Source organism: Micrasema longulum, unplaced genomic scaffold (assembly GCF_059751315.1).
Source record: "Micrasema longulum isolate JH-2025_06_02 unplaced genomic scaffold, ASM5975131v1 h1tg001225l, whole genome shotgun sequence".
NCBI lineage: Eukaryota > Metazoa > Arthropoda > Insecta > Trichoptera > Brachycentridae > Micrasema > Micrasema longulum.
This window is the reverse complement of record NW_028278412.1, coordinates 173,269-191,363: the sequence shown is the minus strand read 5'-3', so window position 1 is coordinate 191,363 and position 18,095 is coordinate 173,269. Positions and strand designations below refer to the sequence as shown.

Below are 18,095 nucleotides of genomic sequence, written 5' to 3'. Positions count from 1 at the left end.
TGGCGTGATGGTTAGTTAGTTAGTTAGTTAGTTAGTGGGTAGTATTAGGTTGTGTTTCTGTGGGTAGTATTATGGACAAACAGATCAAAGGTTTGAACTCCGCTCTACCACAACTTGGTGGCTTGGCCACTTGGCCCAAAAATTTGGCAAGTCACGCAAATATTTTTAAAAATATGAGAAATTGAATAAAAGGTTAAGACGACAAATATTATTTTCAAAGTTAATGATAGAACGTCAAACAACATGTCCTTCTGAAAGGCGGGTCCGAAAGGACGGCCAGGGGAAAACGGGTTCTGCCAGCAGGATTCATTTCATGGTATAATTTGTATGACTGAATAAGGATCGTCCTGCTGGCGATACTTATGCCCCATGCGTGACTCCACGTATTTTCGCTATTTTGTTCATTAAAAAAATGTAGCTTTGGCCTATAAGCGACTCAAAGCCATTTCGGCTAGATTGATCAAAGAAACATAATTCAAAAACTCACTAAGAGAGAAATAGACGCACTAAATTATTTTTTTGAACTGCATCCTGCTAGCTGATTTAGAAATTGGCATATACTGAAAAAATGGGTGTTCTACCGGTAGGTCGCAAAGTCCTGGCAGCAGGACTTTGGACTTACATCATTAAGATTCACTATTTTTAAATATTTATAGATGTCTTAGAGCTAAAAAAATAAAAGAAGAACCTTGGATTCCCTTTGTTGTGAAATAAATATCTATTGGATGGGCCCAAACACTAGGTCCTTCATATAAAGGCTTATCTGCAATAGTCTGCCCTTCTGAGTATCCAGATATTACTCTCCAATTGGGTCCTTTAATCACAATTATTATCATATTACTATTAAATTTGCTAATTTAATGCTTCAAAGAACATTTCAATAAATAAGTTTACCTGAAAATATACTATATCGTCCAAATAAACAGTTTTCTTCAAAACCGTATGCTCCACAAATCTCACCTATTAAATAAAGTTCTGCCATTCCATCATTTTTAGTACTTAACCACTATTACAAAATTACTGAATTTTTGTAATATCAATTTATAATAATAAATGATAATAAATTTCGCCAGTTTCTGTTTTGATTTTTCACAAATTTCAAAGTGCCGTTGCTATGGTTACCATTGTATGCAATGTTACCATTACAAAAAAAATGCTTGAAAAAACCTTATTGTCCATCAATGATTGTAAATATTATGGGTAAGTGGTACGAAATACCAACATATTTTTTTATATTTTGCTGATTGTTTACTGCTTATATTTATTTGTCACATTAAAATTATTTTTAATTTTTACAGTGATTCAAAAATCTAATTTTCTTGAAACAAAATTTTTCATATATTTTTATTTCAATGACTTATAATTTTAAAAAATTGATTGTTGGTTAGACTTGAGACTTGAGAATAGTTCATCCATTAAATTTTGTCATTTTTTTGTGTTTCCATTGTATCTGATTAAGTAGTTTTGATTATTCTATGATTTTCTCTCTACTTCTAACCATATTCCTCCTAATCCCTCCTCCCAAATTATCTCTACCCGTTTAAATTTGTATACAAATAAATAAAATTGACCTTTCAGTGTACATGTTCAGCAATGTGAAGATAGACCAATCCACCCTATGGATTTTGGAAAGTTCCTGTTTAAAAAAAGTATTAAAAACATTATCATTTGCCATTAAATTACTCTCTTGAATCGAAAGAAAAATATAAATTGTCAATGCCGTTTATAAATGGGTCAAGAGCAAATTCATTTCATCACAATCACGAGAGATCACACATTCTTTGGTTGTTCATTACTACTACTACTACTACCATCACGCCATTTCCCCGTAGGTGTAGGCAGATAGAATGGACCGCCACACACGTCTATCCTGACATACATTCCTAGCTTCTTTCACATTCAAAATTCTTGTCATATATGCCCTCGGTTCTGTCTGCTTTTGACATGACCAAACTTAAGATTTTGGTTTATATGATCATGCCACGTCTTTTTTGGTTATCCTCGTCTCACGTTACCTTTCATTTTCGCCATATATACTTGTTTTACCATTTTTTCGTCGTCCGTTCGTTCTACGTGACCAAACCATCTCAGAGACCCTTTCTTAATCTTATTAATTATACTCGACTCAAATTTACACTCTCGCCTAATTTCATCATTCATAACCCTGTCATACATTGATTCCCCACACATTCGTCTAAGAGATCGCATTTCAACCGCGTTCACTCGGCTTTCATCCTTCCTCTGCCAGTTCCATGTTTCACTTCCATACATAAAGTAATGAGAAACAGATATAACATGTACTCCACCTAAAAATATTCTTACCTTATTAACATTGCATCACTCCTCTCCATCCTTAATCCTGAAATTATTCATCATATAGGAAGATTCTAGTCCGAAAATCAGATATTTGTTAATGTGTCTTCAGCTTTTTTTTATTTTTACACAATTATATTCCTATGTATATTATATTTTACCTCTGGCGGATATCTTCCTTCATAGGATGGATGCCGAATAAAAATAAAATAAACCATATTAAAAATTTATAGTTAAAACGTCACGATGTTCAGATATTTATTTATTAATGTGCGTATTTTTTATATATTAGAAAAAATGTGTATTCGAATAAACATACCTGTCAAAATAAAAAAAACAAAAGGGAGATGAATGATAAAACTGAAAAATAACACATGGCACAACATGGCGGCATTGACGGCATCTACATAATTTTTGTTTTTTTGTTTGTTTTATATTCTTTATTCAATTACAATATTAATACATTACAAAGAAAACAAAGTATTAAGATATATTTTGTCCCAATAAACTATTCAATAATAGTTTGTCATCGGGTGCTCAGACATTAGTTTTAATTAATAATCAAATAAGAAGAGTACAGACATAATACTGAATACGTATAAAATAATAAATATAAAAATAGTTTAAAGATTTTTTCTGACACATTGTGGAATTGTAAAACTGTACAATACTTGAATGTGACGAAATAATAGTTCTACCATGAATATTATAATTATCATGTTATTGTACATAATAAAAGTATTTGCCTCGACTTTTTTAACGATTTGTTTATGGTTTTATAGAAAACCGCGAAAAGCAAAGTATCAATAAAATAGGTTATTTTGGCACTTTGACAGATGTCAAAGCCGGTTAAATTTCGTTGCTTGTAATAACAATGTCACAAATGTGGCGCAAAAAATAGTTCCAACCAATTCATATGATAATACTTTTTTATTGTTACTTCTTTCTTCAATGTTCAGAATTTGGCGAATCTTTGAGGGAGAGCGGTCTTAGAATATGCTTATTTAGTTGTTTTGAACAATGTCTTTCGAAATTACGGTTTCCAAAATATTCGACGGTTTGTCATCAGATCGTATTACGGAAAAGCGAAAATGTGCAGATTCGCTTAAAGAACTGTTGGGAGGAACTGGACTGCCCGCTCTGCTAACAGAAAACTTTCAGGAAAATGTTGGATTAACTTGGAAAAGTTTTCTTACCATAACGCATAGGTGTATTGTTAAGGTTCGTTTATGTATTATTTGATAACACTTTATTCTTGATTCTATAAAAATGCATCTTTTGTTTAAAGACTACAAAAGTAACAATAAAAAAGTACATGCCTGAGCGTTTAGTTCTTTGTATGCATGGGATGCAAGCATCAAATACAGTACTTATTAAATATATCAATAACAAACATAATATTTAATTTTATGCAAGACAACAATATATTATTACAATATATCCGGCGGCCTCCCTGGTGTAGCTTGACTCACGCACGGTTCGATTCCCGGTGAGAACACAAAAATTAAAATGTGGTTTTTCTCAAGCCTGGGTGTTCTGTGACGTAATTCACCACTGTAATTGGGCCTCCTGGCCTGTTGTAGTACAAAAATAAATACAATAAAAATAAAATAATGACCTCAACTTAAATCATAACTTTAAATGAATGTCTGATGTTCTTAGTTTCGCCAAAGTAAAGTTGAATAAAACACCAATAATTATACATTTTTAATCTCTTTCAAATTTATAAATAGTTTTGTTCTAGTTTGTGCTATGGTAATGTACACAAGTATTACAAAAAAAAAACAGCAATAAGTATGCAGTGCATTGTTCCATGATGATTTCATAGACATAGTTTTTTTTATTTATGCTACATAGTTTTATGTTATTTTTGTTCAGTTTCACTGGAAAGGAAAAAGTTACCAAGCTTCATGTAACAACTTGACAGAAGAGCCAATTAAACTTTCTTTTTTAAAAATTATTAATAAAGAATCCCGTATTTTAAAATTTTATTAAAATTATGTAGGAATCACCCCAAAATAATACAAATGCATGAGATTTTTTTTAAAATTAAAAATAAAACAAAATATATTTGTTGGCTCTTCTGTAAAGTTGCAATGGTAATTTTTTCCTTTCCAGAATCAGTATGTTTATTTATATTGTTGTAATTGGTTTAAGCCGTGTATATACTAAATAAATAACTTTACTAGTCACAATAGATCTTTACCGGTCACCATGACGTCAGGGGCTTCCATAGCACTGACCCCCACCACTAAGAACTTTACTAGCTGCATCTAAGATATAGCAATATAAAACATAAAAAAAGGAGATCCATGAGAAAGCAATATGCTATATTTATTTCCATAGTTTGTATTTATCAGGAAAAATATTTTTTTATTACTTCTGTTTGAAATAAGTATGTAATATTGTAACACAATAAGTTTATATGAGAATGACATATAATTAAATAGACACATTACAAGCGCAAAGTTGATAGCATTTAGCCTCGCCTGGGTTTATTCTCTAACGTACTTTTGTTGTGATCAGATGTGAATTATGTCGCGTTTGCCGTGTAAATGCTTTCATCACACTGCAACTGTGAAGAACAGAACAGACATATCGTTTTATTCGTAAATGAAGTACAAATCATGAAACGAGTATGTAGTTATATAGTTATATTTTTAAGTAAATTTTTCACCATCTTTAAGCAAATTTTTCACCATCTTTAAGCAAATAAATAATAACACTGGCAACCAGTGTCATAGCTGTATCAATGAGTTTCATGAAGATACGAACTAAAGTAATATGTACATCTTACAAATGTTTGCATATTGTGTATCGTGATTTGCTATCTCTTTATTCAAAACCGTTGAAGGCAACACAGTATTTTCTAAAAATAGGTAATGGTAGTAAAGGAATTATGTTTCCATTTATTATACGTCGGATGTATGGCAGTTGTTTTCACAAAATATCTTGTTTATATTGTTGATTATAACCTTTTATTTTAATCTTTACATTTATCATTTTTTTCTGACAGGAAGCTGAAAAACTTGATTCTGGAAAAGCGTCTACTTCCACCACCGGCAAAGGACAATTATTCACATCTTTGCTTTCCATCATTATTTCTGGTGCTATAAAAAGTAAGTTACCATATATTATGCATAAAATTATTTTAAACATTTGTACCTAAATAAAAATACATTAATGTTTTTAGAGTGTATCTTGACACTCGCGCTAAAAGTGACAAAAAAATCAATTATTTCCTTAATTTTCTATGCCAAAAATTTGGGTGTCTAAAAATATATGCTATTGAATAAAAATAATGTACCATTACTTATAACTATAAATGTCTTATTGTTTTCCAAATACTAAATTCACGGAGATCACAGGGATGTGGTCCTAAGGAAATTAATTCTGTAAATCATGGATTATTTGATATTAGATTTAAGTAATGGGTATTTTTAGCTTTGAATTGACATAAAAGAAGCAACTATCTGTTGGAATGCGTAAGTTTGTATAGTGTTTGAAAAAAAATAAATACACATTTTTTTAAAAAATGTTACCTGACAAATGCCCTCCAGGACTAGCAGTTACGTAGCGCATTCTGTTGATCCAATTTTTGATTATTTATTCAAATAAATCGGGCGTTGTTTCGGAACTGGTGAGTGTTATATTAACTTTCTACCCTTAGCAACCGAGTTTGTTTATTTATACCAATCGACGAGACTGCATATACTTCCAAAAATGGGAGGGTACCCATTTTTAGTATATCAAAAAGTTTTTGATTAAATGTTAACAAACAATGTTTGTTTTTGATGGCTTTCAATCAGATCATTTCCTTGAAATCTTTATAATTGCTACCCATTTATTCCTCTTTACTGGATTTTGGGGAATGCTTAAATAATATTCTCTTCATTATATTTTTTTTAATGTATTCCTACCAGAATATCTCTATTAGTAAGACCTTCGCTATTTTGCCGCCAGGCGTAGTTTGACATTTACAAGAAGGAATACCTATATTTGAATATGAATTATTTTAAGCTTTGTTTATCACTTACGAGCTGAACCCGGCAATGGTTTGCTATTGCTAGATTTGAGTACATACTCGTTTATATATATTAATTAACACAATCGAAAGTTTGATATCAATTATTGTATTTAGTTAAAATTAGATATGTACATAAACATTATAATTTTTGTGTTTCGGATTACATAAATTGTGAGGATATGCGGTGACAGGGAATTTCGATAAATAGATATTTAAACATCTTGTATGTCTTGAAGATGCCTCCCCGATGCTATGCAAAAAAGACAACTGCATTTTTCACACCTTTTATGCCTAACTAAAATAGACAGAATCGACGTTTTGTTGTCATGAAAAAAGATGGTGTAACTTTTCATTGATAAGTAGGAACCTTGGTACTTTTTCATGATTGCATTCTAAATCCATAAAGAATTATTATTCAAATATTTAATTTAAGTAAGTACCTACCTAAGTATATGTTTATGTTTGAATTCCAAAACATAAAATAATTCATTTTCAAATATAGAACTCTTTTTGCAAATATCAAACTCTGCTCTTCTCATGGGTGCACTCTATTCAGGAATGCAATTTTCAAAAATGTATTTAATGTCAGTTAATATTATTTTAGTATTACCAAAAATCCAGTAAAAAGATATTAATGGGTAGAAATTAAAAGGAATTTAAGGAAATAATCTGATTGGGATCCATAAAAAAACGAATGTTGTTTGTAAACACAAAAAAATAACATCCTTCCATTTTTTTTATAAAGGCATTCTAGGCAAATTCAGCCCTGGTGAAGGATAAAAAAAACATTTATGCTCCTAACTTTTTTTCTACGTAATAAATTGAAGATTTTAAGCGCTATAAATATAGTCGTGATAAAGATCTACAGTTTGCTGAAAACCGCACGTAAATCGGTCTAGTAGTTATGCAGTCTATAGAGAACACACATACGAACATGACCTTTTTTATATATTAGGTAAACAAATACTTACCAATGAAAAGTTACACAATTTTTTTTATAATGTTTATCCAAACTGTTTTTACATGCTTTCACGACACAAGCAGGTATTTTGGTTTAGATTCTTAATGTCAAGCTCACGTCTCATCTAGATGGCAGTTGAAGATCGACTAAGTACGCGTTGGGCATGACTGAACGTTTGTGCATGAGTTAAGTGTCTAAGGGGTAAAGGTGCGTCTATGTGTATTAATTGGTCGATGGACAAGCGCTATTCTATGGTACTATCCTTACTTCTTTCTGACCATCTTCTTACGATGTATTATTTATAAATATATATTTTTAACCATATTAATTTTTGCAAATATTTTGACAGATAAGTGCTTTATTGATCCTGAAAAATTAGTGGAGTGCTGTGTGGATGTTTTGAAGTGTAACAGGCTTCTAAAAGCTGTTGGAGCTTCCTACGTTACACTCATCAGCAAACACATCATCAGGATACGTCATTACGTTCTCAACTTGACTCCACACCAATGGGCAGGTAATACAAAATTTGCTGGTAATGCAAAATTGACACCTTTAATATATTGCTTGATTTATAAAATAATACAAATTTAAGATGAGATGGTGAAAGTATGAGAAATGAAAATAACATGAAAAAGTGAGAAAAGTGTCATGTTTTTTGTAATCTTTGACATTTGATATAGTTTATTTACTAATATTTATTAGCTGTTTTCTTAACCCTTGTGTGACTATGATGTCACATGAGTCTATGTAGAATATAAGACTTAGTATATTTTTTTTATTTTGAATCTTGAAATAGGGCGCACATAAACATTCTTATGTATGCTCTAATAATAACAATGCACATATATTTCTTTTATAAGTTATTTAACACATATTTTTAAACCTTCTGTTTGAATTTTGATTTGATTTTATAAATGTTTTTTACCATTTCATAATATTTTTTTACTGCCTTATATAAAATAGAATTTTGCGACTTCGCCTTTTTTCTATATGGGAGTCTGATTTTTACCTTTTCTCTGGTATTGTGATCATGTTCATGCTGGTTTCGATCAATTTTTTATCATGTCCAAAATATCAATAAGGAAGACTGAAAACGACTTTTGTTGATCGGACTCACGGATTAGAGGTCTGAGGTTTGATCCCCACTCTACCCCAACTTGATTCCAATTTTCGTTTTCATTTGTTTCTGACCGAGTATATACTACCAGTATACTGATGATATATTTATATGTGTCAGTTTTTTGTATTTAAAAATACCTGTTTTTAAAAACATTTTATCTTCTGCTTAATGTAACACGACATTACAGCGCCGTTTCCTGAGGGATATTTTAGCACAGACTTTTAAGAGATAATAAAGAACAAAAACACTGCAAAAAACAAAATAAAATGAAAATGTTGATTAAAAATATTTATTTATTTGTTTATATTGTTCAGATTTACTGGATCTAGCTATTACTGTGAGCGGTTCACAATACATTGATAGATTGGAAGCAGTGACTTTGGTAAAGGAAATAATAGAGCAAGGAGTAGTGAGATGTCATTTCATTTTACCGATAAGGGATGGTCTTACTGAACTAACAAAATTGTATACCAATTATAATTTTGAGAGGCACCAACATCACCTGCAAGAAAATGTCTTGAATCTCGCCATATTGATCATACAAAACGTAAGCTTTCATTAATCTATCTTAACAAAATAAGGCAGAACCGCGGATCTCTGATCCGTTAGTCCGAGACACTAGCCCGGTTCAATGTTTTTAAAGTTTTCAAATCTATATATTAAATTAACTTTGTCTTATGTGTGTGTGACTGAACATTTTAAAATAAAATATTCTAGTGTGCCTAATTAACACAAACGAAATTTGTATGTTTACTTGATTCACCGACAGGCACAAACACATTAACATTGGCTTATTAAACATTATAACGCAATGTAATTGCGTTTAAATGGACAATGTTTGTTAATAAATAAATATGTATCTTTTTTGGTGACCCTGTGTAAGTTGGATTCGTTCCGACTTTTCGGCTACCATTGTAGGAGCCAAAGAGTTTGGAATATTCCATTTTATTGAAGTCATCCAGGGGAAAAATATGGCATTAATATCTCGAAAATTGAAAAAATGCAATGAGTTTTGTTTTAGCCGTGTACCCTTTATTCATTATTAGATTTCCCATTTATATTACATTTTTTAATTTAATATTTTTAATGTTTAATCGTAGGTAGCTCCTGAGAGTAGGCTGGCTATTTGTGATTTTACAGAAACAATTATACCTCATGTAATCAAATTCTATGAACAAACATCTGATTCGTTGAACAAAAAGGTGACTTAATATTTCTTTTATATTATTGTGGTTTTTTTGTGTATCATGTCACTCCTGTAACTACAAAAAAAAAAGTTGAATTCTGTTTCTATGATAAACCTTTAAGTATATTTTTGTATCCTACTATTACGTGCTTATTGTAAAAAACTGGTTATATATTTATGATTCAAAGTATTGTATATCGCTGGCCACTACTTTCTCCCATCTTTCGGGCAATGTACGAATTCCGCATTGAAAAAACTGGTCATCTTTTGAAGCGATCCACAAATCTATGCAATTTTTTACTTCTTCACACGACCGGAAGTGCAGGTCAGCCAGGCCGTGTGCCATTGATTGAAACAAATGATAGTCAGAGGGAGCAACGTCTGGAGAATACAGCGGGTGGAGTAGAACTTTCCATTTCCAAGTGTGTCTCGACCACTTTCGCAACATGAGGTCGAGCATTGTCATTCTGCAAAATCACTTTATCCCGTACTAGGATTCGAATAATTTTCTAAGATAATATTCTTTAATGGAAATGTTTTTTGGATACTCTATTTATTAATAATTAATATTTCCTTTAAGTGAGCTAATGTGTTTTAAATGACAACACTAAACACCAACACCTATCATGGCGGCAAAACGGCAACAATTTTTATGTAACGAAATTAAAACGTCCTTATTTTTCATTTCTGACTCACAAAACTCTTTCACCTTGGGAATTATTTCATGGGTGTTACTTTTCACACTTTCGGCATATTTAAAAATACATTTTAAAGCCCTTAACAATTTTCACTCGTAAAACAACATTAGAAAATAAAGATGGCTGAAACTGTATCTGTCACTTTTATTTCCTCATTTTTCCACCGCAGAATTTCTTTTATGGCGACGACTCTATATAGGTACTGCCAAAAAGCATTATAATTTGTTTTTTAAATATTACATTATAAATTTTCTCTGGAATTCAAAATTGTAACTTTTTCTTTAATTGTAGCTACCTAGCGAGTGTTTTTCTAAATAAAATTGAATTGTATGAAGTTAGCTTCAGGGTGTTGTTAGCTAGGAATGTACTGTAAAAAGTAAGAATTAAGAATAGTCCAGAAGGAGCGTAGAATCATATATCGAACTGTGTCCGAAAATCCCCCCACTTTGCCCCACTTTTGCCACGCGCATTTGTGAAGTCGCCGCGTAATATTTCCAGATGGGAAAACATATAATCATAACACAAATGTAAGGTTAAAAAAAGCAATCTGTTAATTTCTCTAAAATTTAATTGTGCACGCGGAAACATTGATTGACACTTCAGAGTAGATAAGTCAAGGGTCATCTAATAAGAGTAATTGAATTAATGAACTTTGAACTTAAAATTTTATTTTACATAAAATGAATATTTTTATATCATCTTAAATTATATTTGATATTTTAAAGATAATGTCAGTCAAATGTCCACCACGGCTTTGTTTATTCCGAGATTCAATTTTCATTAGTTCTCTCATTAAATGAGCAAAGTACGGTAAAAAAATTTACTACCCTGGCAACACTAACGAAATGTCCATTTTGTTTTCTTTGACAATCTGACAGATAGAAAAATAATGAAATTTTTAAGTAGTGCGTTTGCTACTTGCACATGCATTTGCAACTCACACATGAAATGTGATCCCATCCTGTTTCTTTAAGATCCCAGCAGTATTTCTACACTTTAGAATGACACAACACGGCATAAATGAATTCGAATCGGGAGTTGCGTACTGAGCGACGTCTACAAATAATCTAATGGGTCAAAATGTAAAACTACTATTTTAAGAGTAGTTAAGTCGCCTTCTGTTTGATGCTCGGACTGGACAGTTTCTGGACTATTCTTAATTCTATGTTTTATCTATATACTGTAGTTTAAATATAACATTTTAGTGTTTGCAGGTTGCCATATTTATGCCATATCATTGTTACGTTATATCTCTTTCAGAAATCCCTCTTTAAATTTTTGCATCTATCTATTACTGTTCATCACCCCGGAGGAAGATTTAGAAATCAGTCCGGGGTTTTAGTCAAAGATTTAAAATTATGGAGGGAGGCCTTAATTTCAATACATCAAATGATAAAAGTGGAGGCCACATACCAAGGGAATACTGTGAAACGACTCATCAAACCGGCTAATGTCTGTGATGACTTTGTGAATTTGGCTGTTGAGTTTTTGCATCAGGTTTGTAATAATTGTATTTTTTGCCAATAAAACTAGTGTGATATTTACAATTGACATATTGATAGTCATAAGTTGACAACACAGGACTAAAAAAATTCAAATTTCCATTATTTATATACGGTTTTCCAAGATCTATCTATATGTTGACAAGAAAAATATTCTTAATGAGACGAAACAGGTAAACAAGGTATACAATGGGCATAACTACTAACATAAAATAGAGTATTGAAAAATAAATTAATTGAATTGAACATTTCAAAAATATGTAGGCTAAAAAAAAAGAAGTGAAGTTTACTATAAAAATTTTTTTTTTTATATGTTATATGTGAACACGGATAATCATACTTAAATATTGTCTAAAATGCTAAGAAATGCCTTAGCTGTAGGCACAATTAAAAGTCTTACAAGGGTGTTAACTTTTAAAATTTTCCTTAATACTAAAACATTACAGAGCCAATAAATAAATATGTGTATTTGTTCTGTCAAATATTCAAACATGATTAGTTTTCATTGATTTTGCCATGCGCGATTTTCATATAAATTTGTATGGAGTAAACTGGGTGAAAAATATTATTTTCTGTCAAGCGCAAACTTACTCTTCAAAAATTTAGTTTGAGATAAACATTGGAGCTGGATAGTCGTCTTATCGCTTGGGGTATTTTTGATACATCTACGTATGAAAATATGTTTTTGTACATCATATAAAATACCTAACTCACGCGCAGTCACTAGCCTAATGCCTCTCCTTAATAAACACAACATCGAAAACGGTTATTTGTATTTGCACATAATATGAAATTTATTACTAATTTTTATTGTATCTATACTGTTTTAAGATTTGTCCTGTTATTAGATTCGAAGCATAAGTCTCTTTCAAGTAAAAGAGCTTTTTTTTATTTTTTGGAGTCAGTTTATAATAGTGAAAATATCTTCTATTTTAAAAATGTATGGTAAAAATAAATAAATAGGGATCTATAAACAAAAAACATACAATTATAATTCATTGAGTACTACAGATATAATTTAATGAAATGTCACAACCCCTTTTAATGCCCAGGCTTTCATATTACCTTCGGGCAGGTTTCATAACATGAAAGTATAATTTAGAAATTATATTTTCTAAATTTATTTCAGAATTTTAATGGATCCCTACACAATCAGAATAATGATGAAGATAGCACAAATCCTCCTAAACGAAGCCGAATGGAACATAATAATATTAATACTGTTGCTGATTTGATACAACTCACAAGTACGGACAGTAACCCTTGGTAAGTTTCAATTAGATTGTATGTAATTTTTTAAATGGTGTAATAGAAAACCATTGGATAGTTTTTAATGAATGTGTGGTAAATCTATATATCGTTGGTTTCATCGGTTTGATTTATTTTTAAAAATTTGTAAAATAAAATATTGAAATTGAAACTACAAATTGTATTTGAAACATTTAAAGAAACAAAATTTCATAATAGAACTGTTTATAAAAAAGTACAGTCGAACTTGGTTATTACGAGGAAGATGGGAACGATTGAATTTGCTGGTTATAAGTGTTACTCATTTTTCATTTCGTTTCATTTTTTTTTTGCACCACAACAGGCCAGAAGGCCCAATTACAGTGGTGAATTACATTACAGAACAACCAGGCTTGAGAAAAATCACATTTTAATGTTTGTGTTCTCACCGGGAATCGAACCCAGAACCTTCCGTGCGTGAGTCAAGCGTCTTGACCAATACACCACGGAGGCCGCCAGACTCGTTATACCAGAGAAAGGTTTTTTTTGTACAATCGCTATTGCACATTGTCACTAAGTAAAGAAGTAAATACATATGTGTACATATAATTTATACAGAAAATTTTGAAAAAATGTTAGGCAAAATTATAATAAATGCTTACAAACATACCTATCACATGAAGACATTATTACATTTAAAATCGTTGTTTCCGAATGGTTTTGCGAACTTTTCCGCTTGCGCCTTCAATATTGGTCCATCGATGAAAAATCTTGCGTTTCTTTGGATACAAAACCATTGGAGCAATGCTTCATCGACATTAGTACGACCGCACTTTCTAAATTTTTTTGTGTCCGTGATATTCTTTTCAAATGCAGACAAATAAACATCCTTATTTTTCCACAATGTTGACACTGTGGATGAAGATAGAGAAAACTTTGTACACACTTCCACATTTTTCGCGCCACGTTCGATATCACAAATAATTGCCACTTTTTCACGAATTGAGAGACAATTCTTTTTGTTAGTAGACATGCTTATAATTCAGGGGTTGGGTTTTAACTGATCTGGTCTAGAACTCATTTGACATCACCCACTTGTAATGTTTATTGTGTATTGAAAACCCCCGAAACAAGCATGTCATTCATAAACCACAAAAGTAGCTGTAAATTGTAACAATGTGCCGAACCGGCACTTACTAAGTTCACAAAGCATGGATTTTTCAAAAACCATGTGTGTTCATTTTTCAATATTGTCGGCGAAAAATCCAATTTACTGAACATAGCTATCATAAACATAATCCAATCCCAACGCCTAGCGGTATTTATCCTTTACGTTAGCCGACCGTTTGGATTTTATTACTCAGGTTCTTATTATTTTATTTTTTTTCCTCTTGTTCCCGTTATTCATTGCTTTGCATACAAAGTTTTTTTTCCTGGTATGCATATTTTGCACAATAGTTATTTTTCACGGGTCTGAGTCAATTCCTTCATTAATTTTTTTCATTTTTGTAACTATGGCCTTTAGAAAGTCAATGTATTTTTCGGCAGTAGCTTCATTTTTATAACTTCCTCTTAGGTTCTTATTTCGAGAATGATGTTTTTAACAATTGAAGATTTTTTGTGTCATTTTTGACAATATTTTTGTTCGGTATGTCCGAGAAGTAGCTTGTTATAACAGTAAATAATTGTATGGAAAAAACCATCAACTAAAATGTCAACGAATGTTTCCTCGTTACATCCGAGGTCTCGCTATTTCCGTGATCACTATAACCGAGTTCGACTGTATTAGAAAATAATCTTTTTTGTGTGGTCGATGCGTTCCACGTAAAATCCCACAAAGAAAGTAATGGCTTACTAGAAAAGGGGAAGATACATTCTATGAGTTTTAAAAACCCCATAACTTTAACAGCAATTTAAAATATACCCAGTAGATAATGGTTCTTCACGATTAGAATCTGCGTCAATCTCACTATTGTTCAGTGTTGATTTTCTTTTTCTAACAATGCAATGTGTCCCGAGAGCGAGTGACCGGTCGTTGTCATAAGAAAATATGTAAAAATTATTGCACAAAAAGAGGTTTTAGTGTATGTTATATTTAAATAAAATGTTTACTTAGTGATATGACGTTTAATACGTTTTTTTATAAATTTGTATAAACCGTATTAAATGTCGACTGATTTCATGGTTACTATGTCATCGTTAGGACTTATATACGTATTTGTTTATTCTTTTCAATCAAATTTTTAGCGTTTTAAAAAATATATGTGATTTCAGGCTCAATATATCTGCGATGTACGTAAAAAAGTATTCTGAAACACTGTCATGTTCTGATAAGAAGAATCTCCTGAATGTTCTAAGCAAATTGATGCTCGGTGAAAATTCTTCACTGAAGTATTCCACCTTTTACTACTGCGTTAGTGTGGTGTGTATTGAAATCGGGAAGAAGCAGTGGGAAGATGACTACGCTGATCCATTCCTAACTATTTGGAATACTTGTGTCAGGTACACATTACATACATATATATGGATTACATTACATTTCTAGATTTTGTTTACTTTTGTATACAAATTGTTTATAATCCTGAGTAAAGAAATCAAGTAGAGATATCGGACTCGTTGTGAAGTGGTTAGCGCATTTGCCTACCATTCTTGAGGTCCTGGGTTCGATCCTTACCTTACTGGAACAGATTATCAAAATAGGCTGCATTTGTCTTACCAATGCAGTGCCCTGTACATCACTGGGTATGGAAAGGCAGATGATGATGATATTTATAACAGACACCTAGCATGGAAGTATAATTTTTCCTTGATTACAAAGGTGCCTTAATTCATTATAAGATATTTATATTATTTTATTTTTAACCTGTTGGATAATATAGACGCACATATGCTACACTGCGGATTGCTTCCATGATTAGAGAGTCTTCATAATCCAAAACAAATTAATATGACTATGTGGAAATAACTCACTCCTGGCTACATGACCCGAATGATTATTTTACTTAATCGTGGACAGGTTAAATATCAATTGTCAAGTTCATTGGGCAGATATCTTCAAATTATAAATTTAGAGATAGTGAGAAATTAAATATTTAAATCGTCAACTCAAATCTAATAAATTGTTGATTTGTACCTGAATTTTGAAAGGGGTGCATTCACCAATTGTTTTGCTTTATTAATAGGATATTTATAAATGTTGTTGACGTGACCCAAGCAATATCACCATTTAATTCATGATTTTTTTAATGTAAAACTGCATACTTGACTTAAATTGTCCTTTTTTAACTTGTCTGAATAATGAGCTGGACAATTTACACATGTGTATGTATAAGCTAAAAAAAGCTATTTTAAAAAAGATGTAAAGAAAATATGTAGAAAATTAAATACAGTACGTACAATGAAATGTTGGTATTGTTATTATGTCCAAGTAAACATTTAAAAAATGCAATTCAGGGTTGCACTAAACATCGTCATTGGCCATATCTATAATTAATCCAGTTACATTTTTTTAATTGACATGTAAGTGGTTTTTCAGCCAAACTTCTATAAAAAACTATATTTGATTAATGTATTAAAAGTAATATTTATACATTTATTTCAGAAAAGTGTCGTCAGTTAACATGGTGTTTGATCACTGTCATGATATTATCAGAGCCATTTTGAATATTGGAAGTTTTGATGTTCCTATCGATGGTTTGATTAATTTATATTCTGATAAAACAATGCCGGCCTCTTCAGATAGTCTTTCCACTCTGAGTGTTGCATTATCGTATTACAACTACCAAATCACAGACAAAAATGTCCGGCTGCAAATTGCTCAGTGGGTTTTAAATAATTACTCGGTATCTACTGAAGTCCCCTTTGTCTTGTTTCAACTTTGTACTCAAGAAAATATTCCATGTATACAAGAAATACCACACCCTGAAACTATCGAAGATAAATTATTCAACTCTCACGAATACATTATGTTGAAAAGTGATTTTGAAGATGGACTTTTGGTTGAAACTAATCTTGAAACAGCAAAACGTATCGAAAGATCTCACACTTTTTCTATTTCGGAGTTGGTTTTTGAACATATAATTATCCATTTAAACTCTGGTATCATTGAAAAACTGGAAAAGAGTATTGACTTAACTTCTAGCTTAATATTGTGCATCGATGAATGCTATACTGTTTTGAAATTTTTAAGTCTTCTCAGTCAATTTAAAGTGCTCAATTCAGTTCCAGACATTAAACCATTGTCTCTAAATGTAAAGAAGGAATTAAATCTCATTATAGATATTCTACCGTATTTTTTCACCAAAGAGTCGGGAAATTCTTATGAGAATGATTTTGAAACAGTACTTAAAAACGTAAAAAAACTTTACACAAGACAGTACTATAGCAACTCTGTTAACGAGTTAATTTGTAAAACGACATCGGCAAAACTAATTAAACGTTTATGTGCATTGATCGATAATCCTGATTCTGTTGGAGAAGGGAGCAGTACAATTATGAGAATGAACTCTCAAAGCTCAGAAATGGAATTTACACTGAAACGTATCGCTTTAAATATACTTGTCAATTTCTGTGCTCAAAATTCGCAATTTCGTGATGAAATTCTCTCATATATTTTGGATGCCACCAACTACAAGAACTTTCAAACGAACGAGGAGTTTTTACTAGCCGTTGATGTCGTTTCATTTATTACAACTAACTATGTTCAGGAAGACATCCCCATTAGTAAGTATAAACAATATTGACTATCTTGTTGATCTGTAGTTACAATTAAACAAATTTCTATTCTATTTTGATTGCTATAAATTGACAGGTATTGAAAGTATGTGCTCGTGATATTGCTTCCAATAATAACTGAAATGTTAAATTAAATTTCAAATATATACTCATAATATCGTCAGGTTTCTGGCACTAGTTACTAGTCACTGTTTTATCACAAATCTCATAATCTCTGTATTTACCTTTATTTTATTTAGCCATATCTATTACCTATGCTTTCCCTTCAATATGTTCTACCATATCTTTTAACTATGTTATACATTTTGTACAAATTGGCTAAGGCCG

General features: G+C 31.3%; 1 protein-coding gene and 1 long non-coding RNA gene across 2 annotated transcripts in view; one reads left to right on the top strand and one right to left on the bottom strand.

Moving 5' to 3' along the window:
• Nucleotides 1-709: 709 nt before the first annotated feature.
• On the bottom strand, nt 710-2,484 carry LOC148276396 (uncharacterized). Its single transcript, XR_015823746.1, has 3 exons — nt 2,323-2,484; nt 1,572-1,636; nt 710-814 (listed from the first exon to the last, which is right to left on the bottom strand). It is a non-coding gene; the product is annotated as an uncharacterized LOC148276396 (long non-coding RNA).
• A 648-nt stretch (nt 2,485-3,132) lies between these two features.
• The window catches only part of tefu (Serine/threonine-protein kinase tefu), a 47,348-nt gene continuing 32,385 nt past the window's right edge, over nt 3,133-18,095 (top strand). Inside the window, exons 1-9 of the mRNA XM_088234331.1 lie at nt 3,133-3,534; nt 5,330-5,432; nt 7,651-7,815; nt 8,736-8,968; nt 9,522-9,623; nt 11,566-11,802; nt 12,937-13,073; nt 15,309-15,536; nt 16,636-17,756. Of these exons, the coding sequence (XP_088090457.1) occupies nt 3,334-3,534; nt 5,330-5,432; nt 7,651-7,815; nt 8,736-8,968; nt 9,522-9,623; nt 11,566-11,802; nt 12,937-13,073; nt 15,309-15,536; nt 16,636-17,756 (2,527 nt within the window). The 5' untranslated portion in view covers nt 3,133-3,333. The remainder of the gene's footprint in view (nt 3,535-5,329; nt 5,433-7,650; nt 7,816-8,735; nt 8,969-9,521; nt 9,624-11,565; nt 11,803-12,936; nt 13,074-15,308; nt 15,537-16,635; nt 17,757-18,095) is intronic.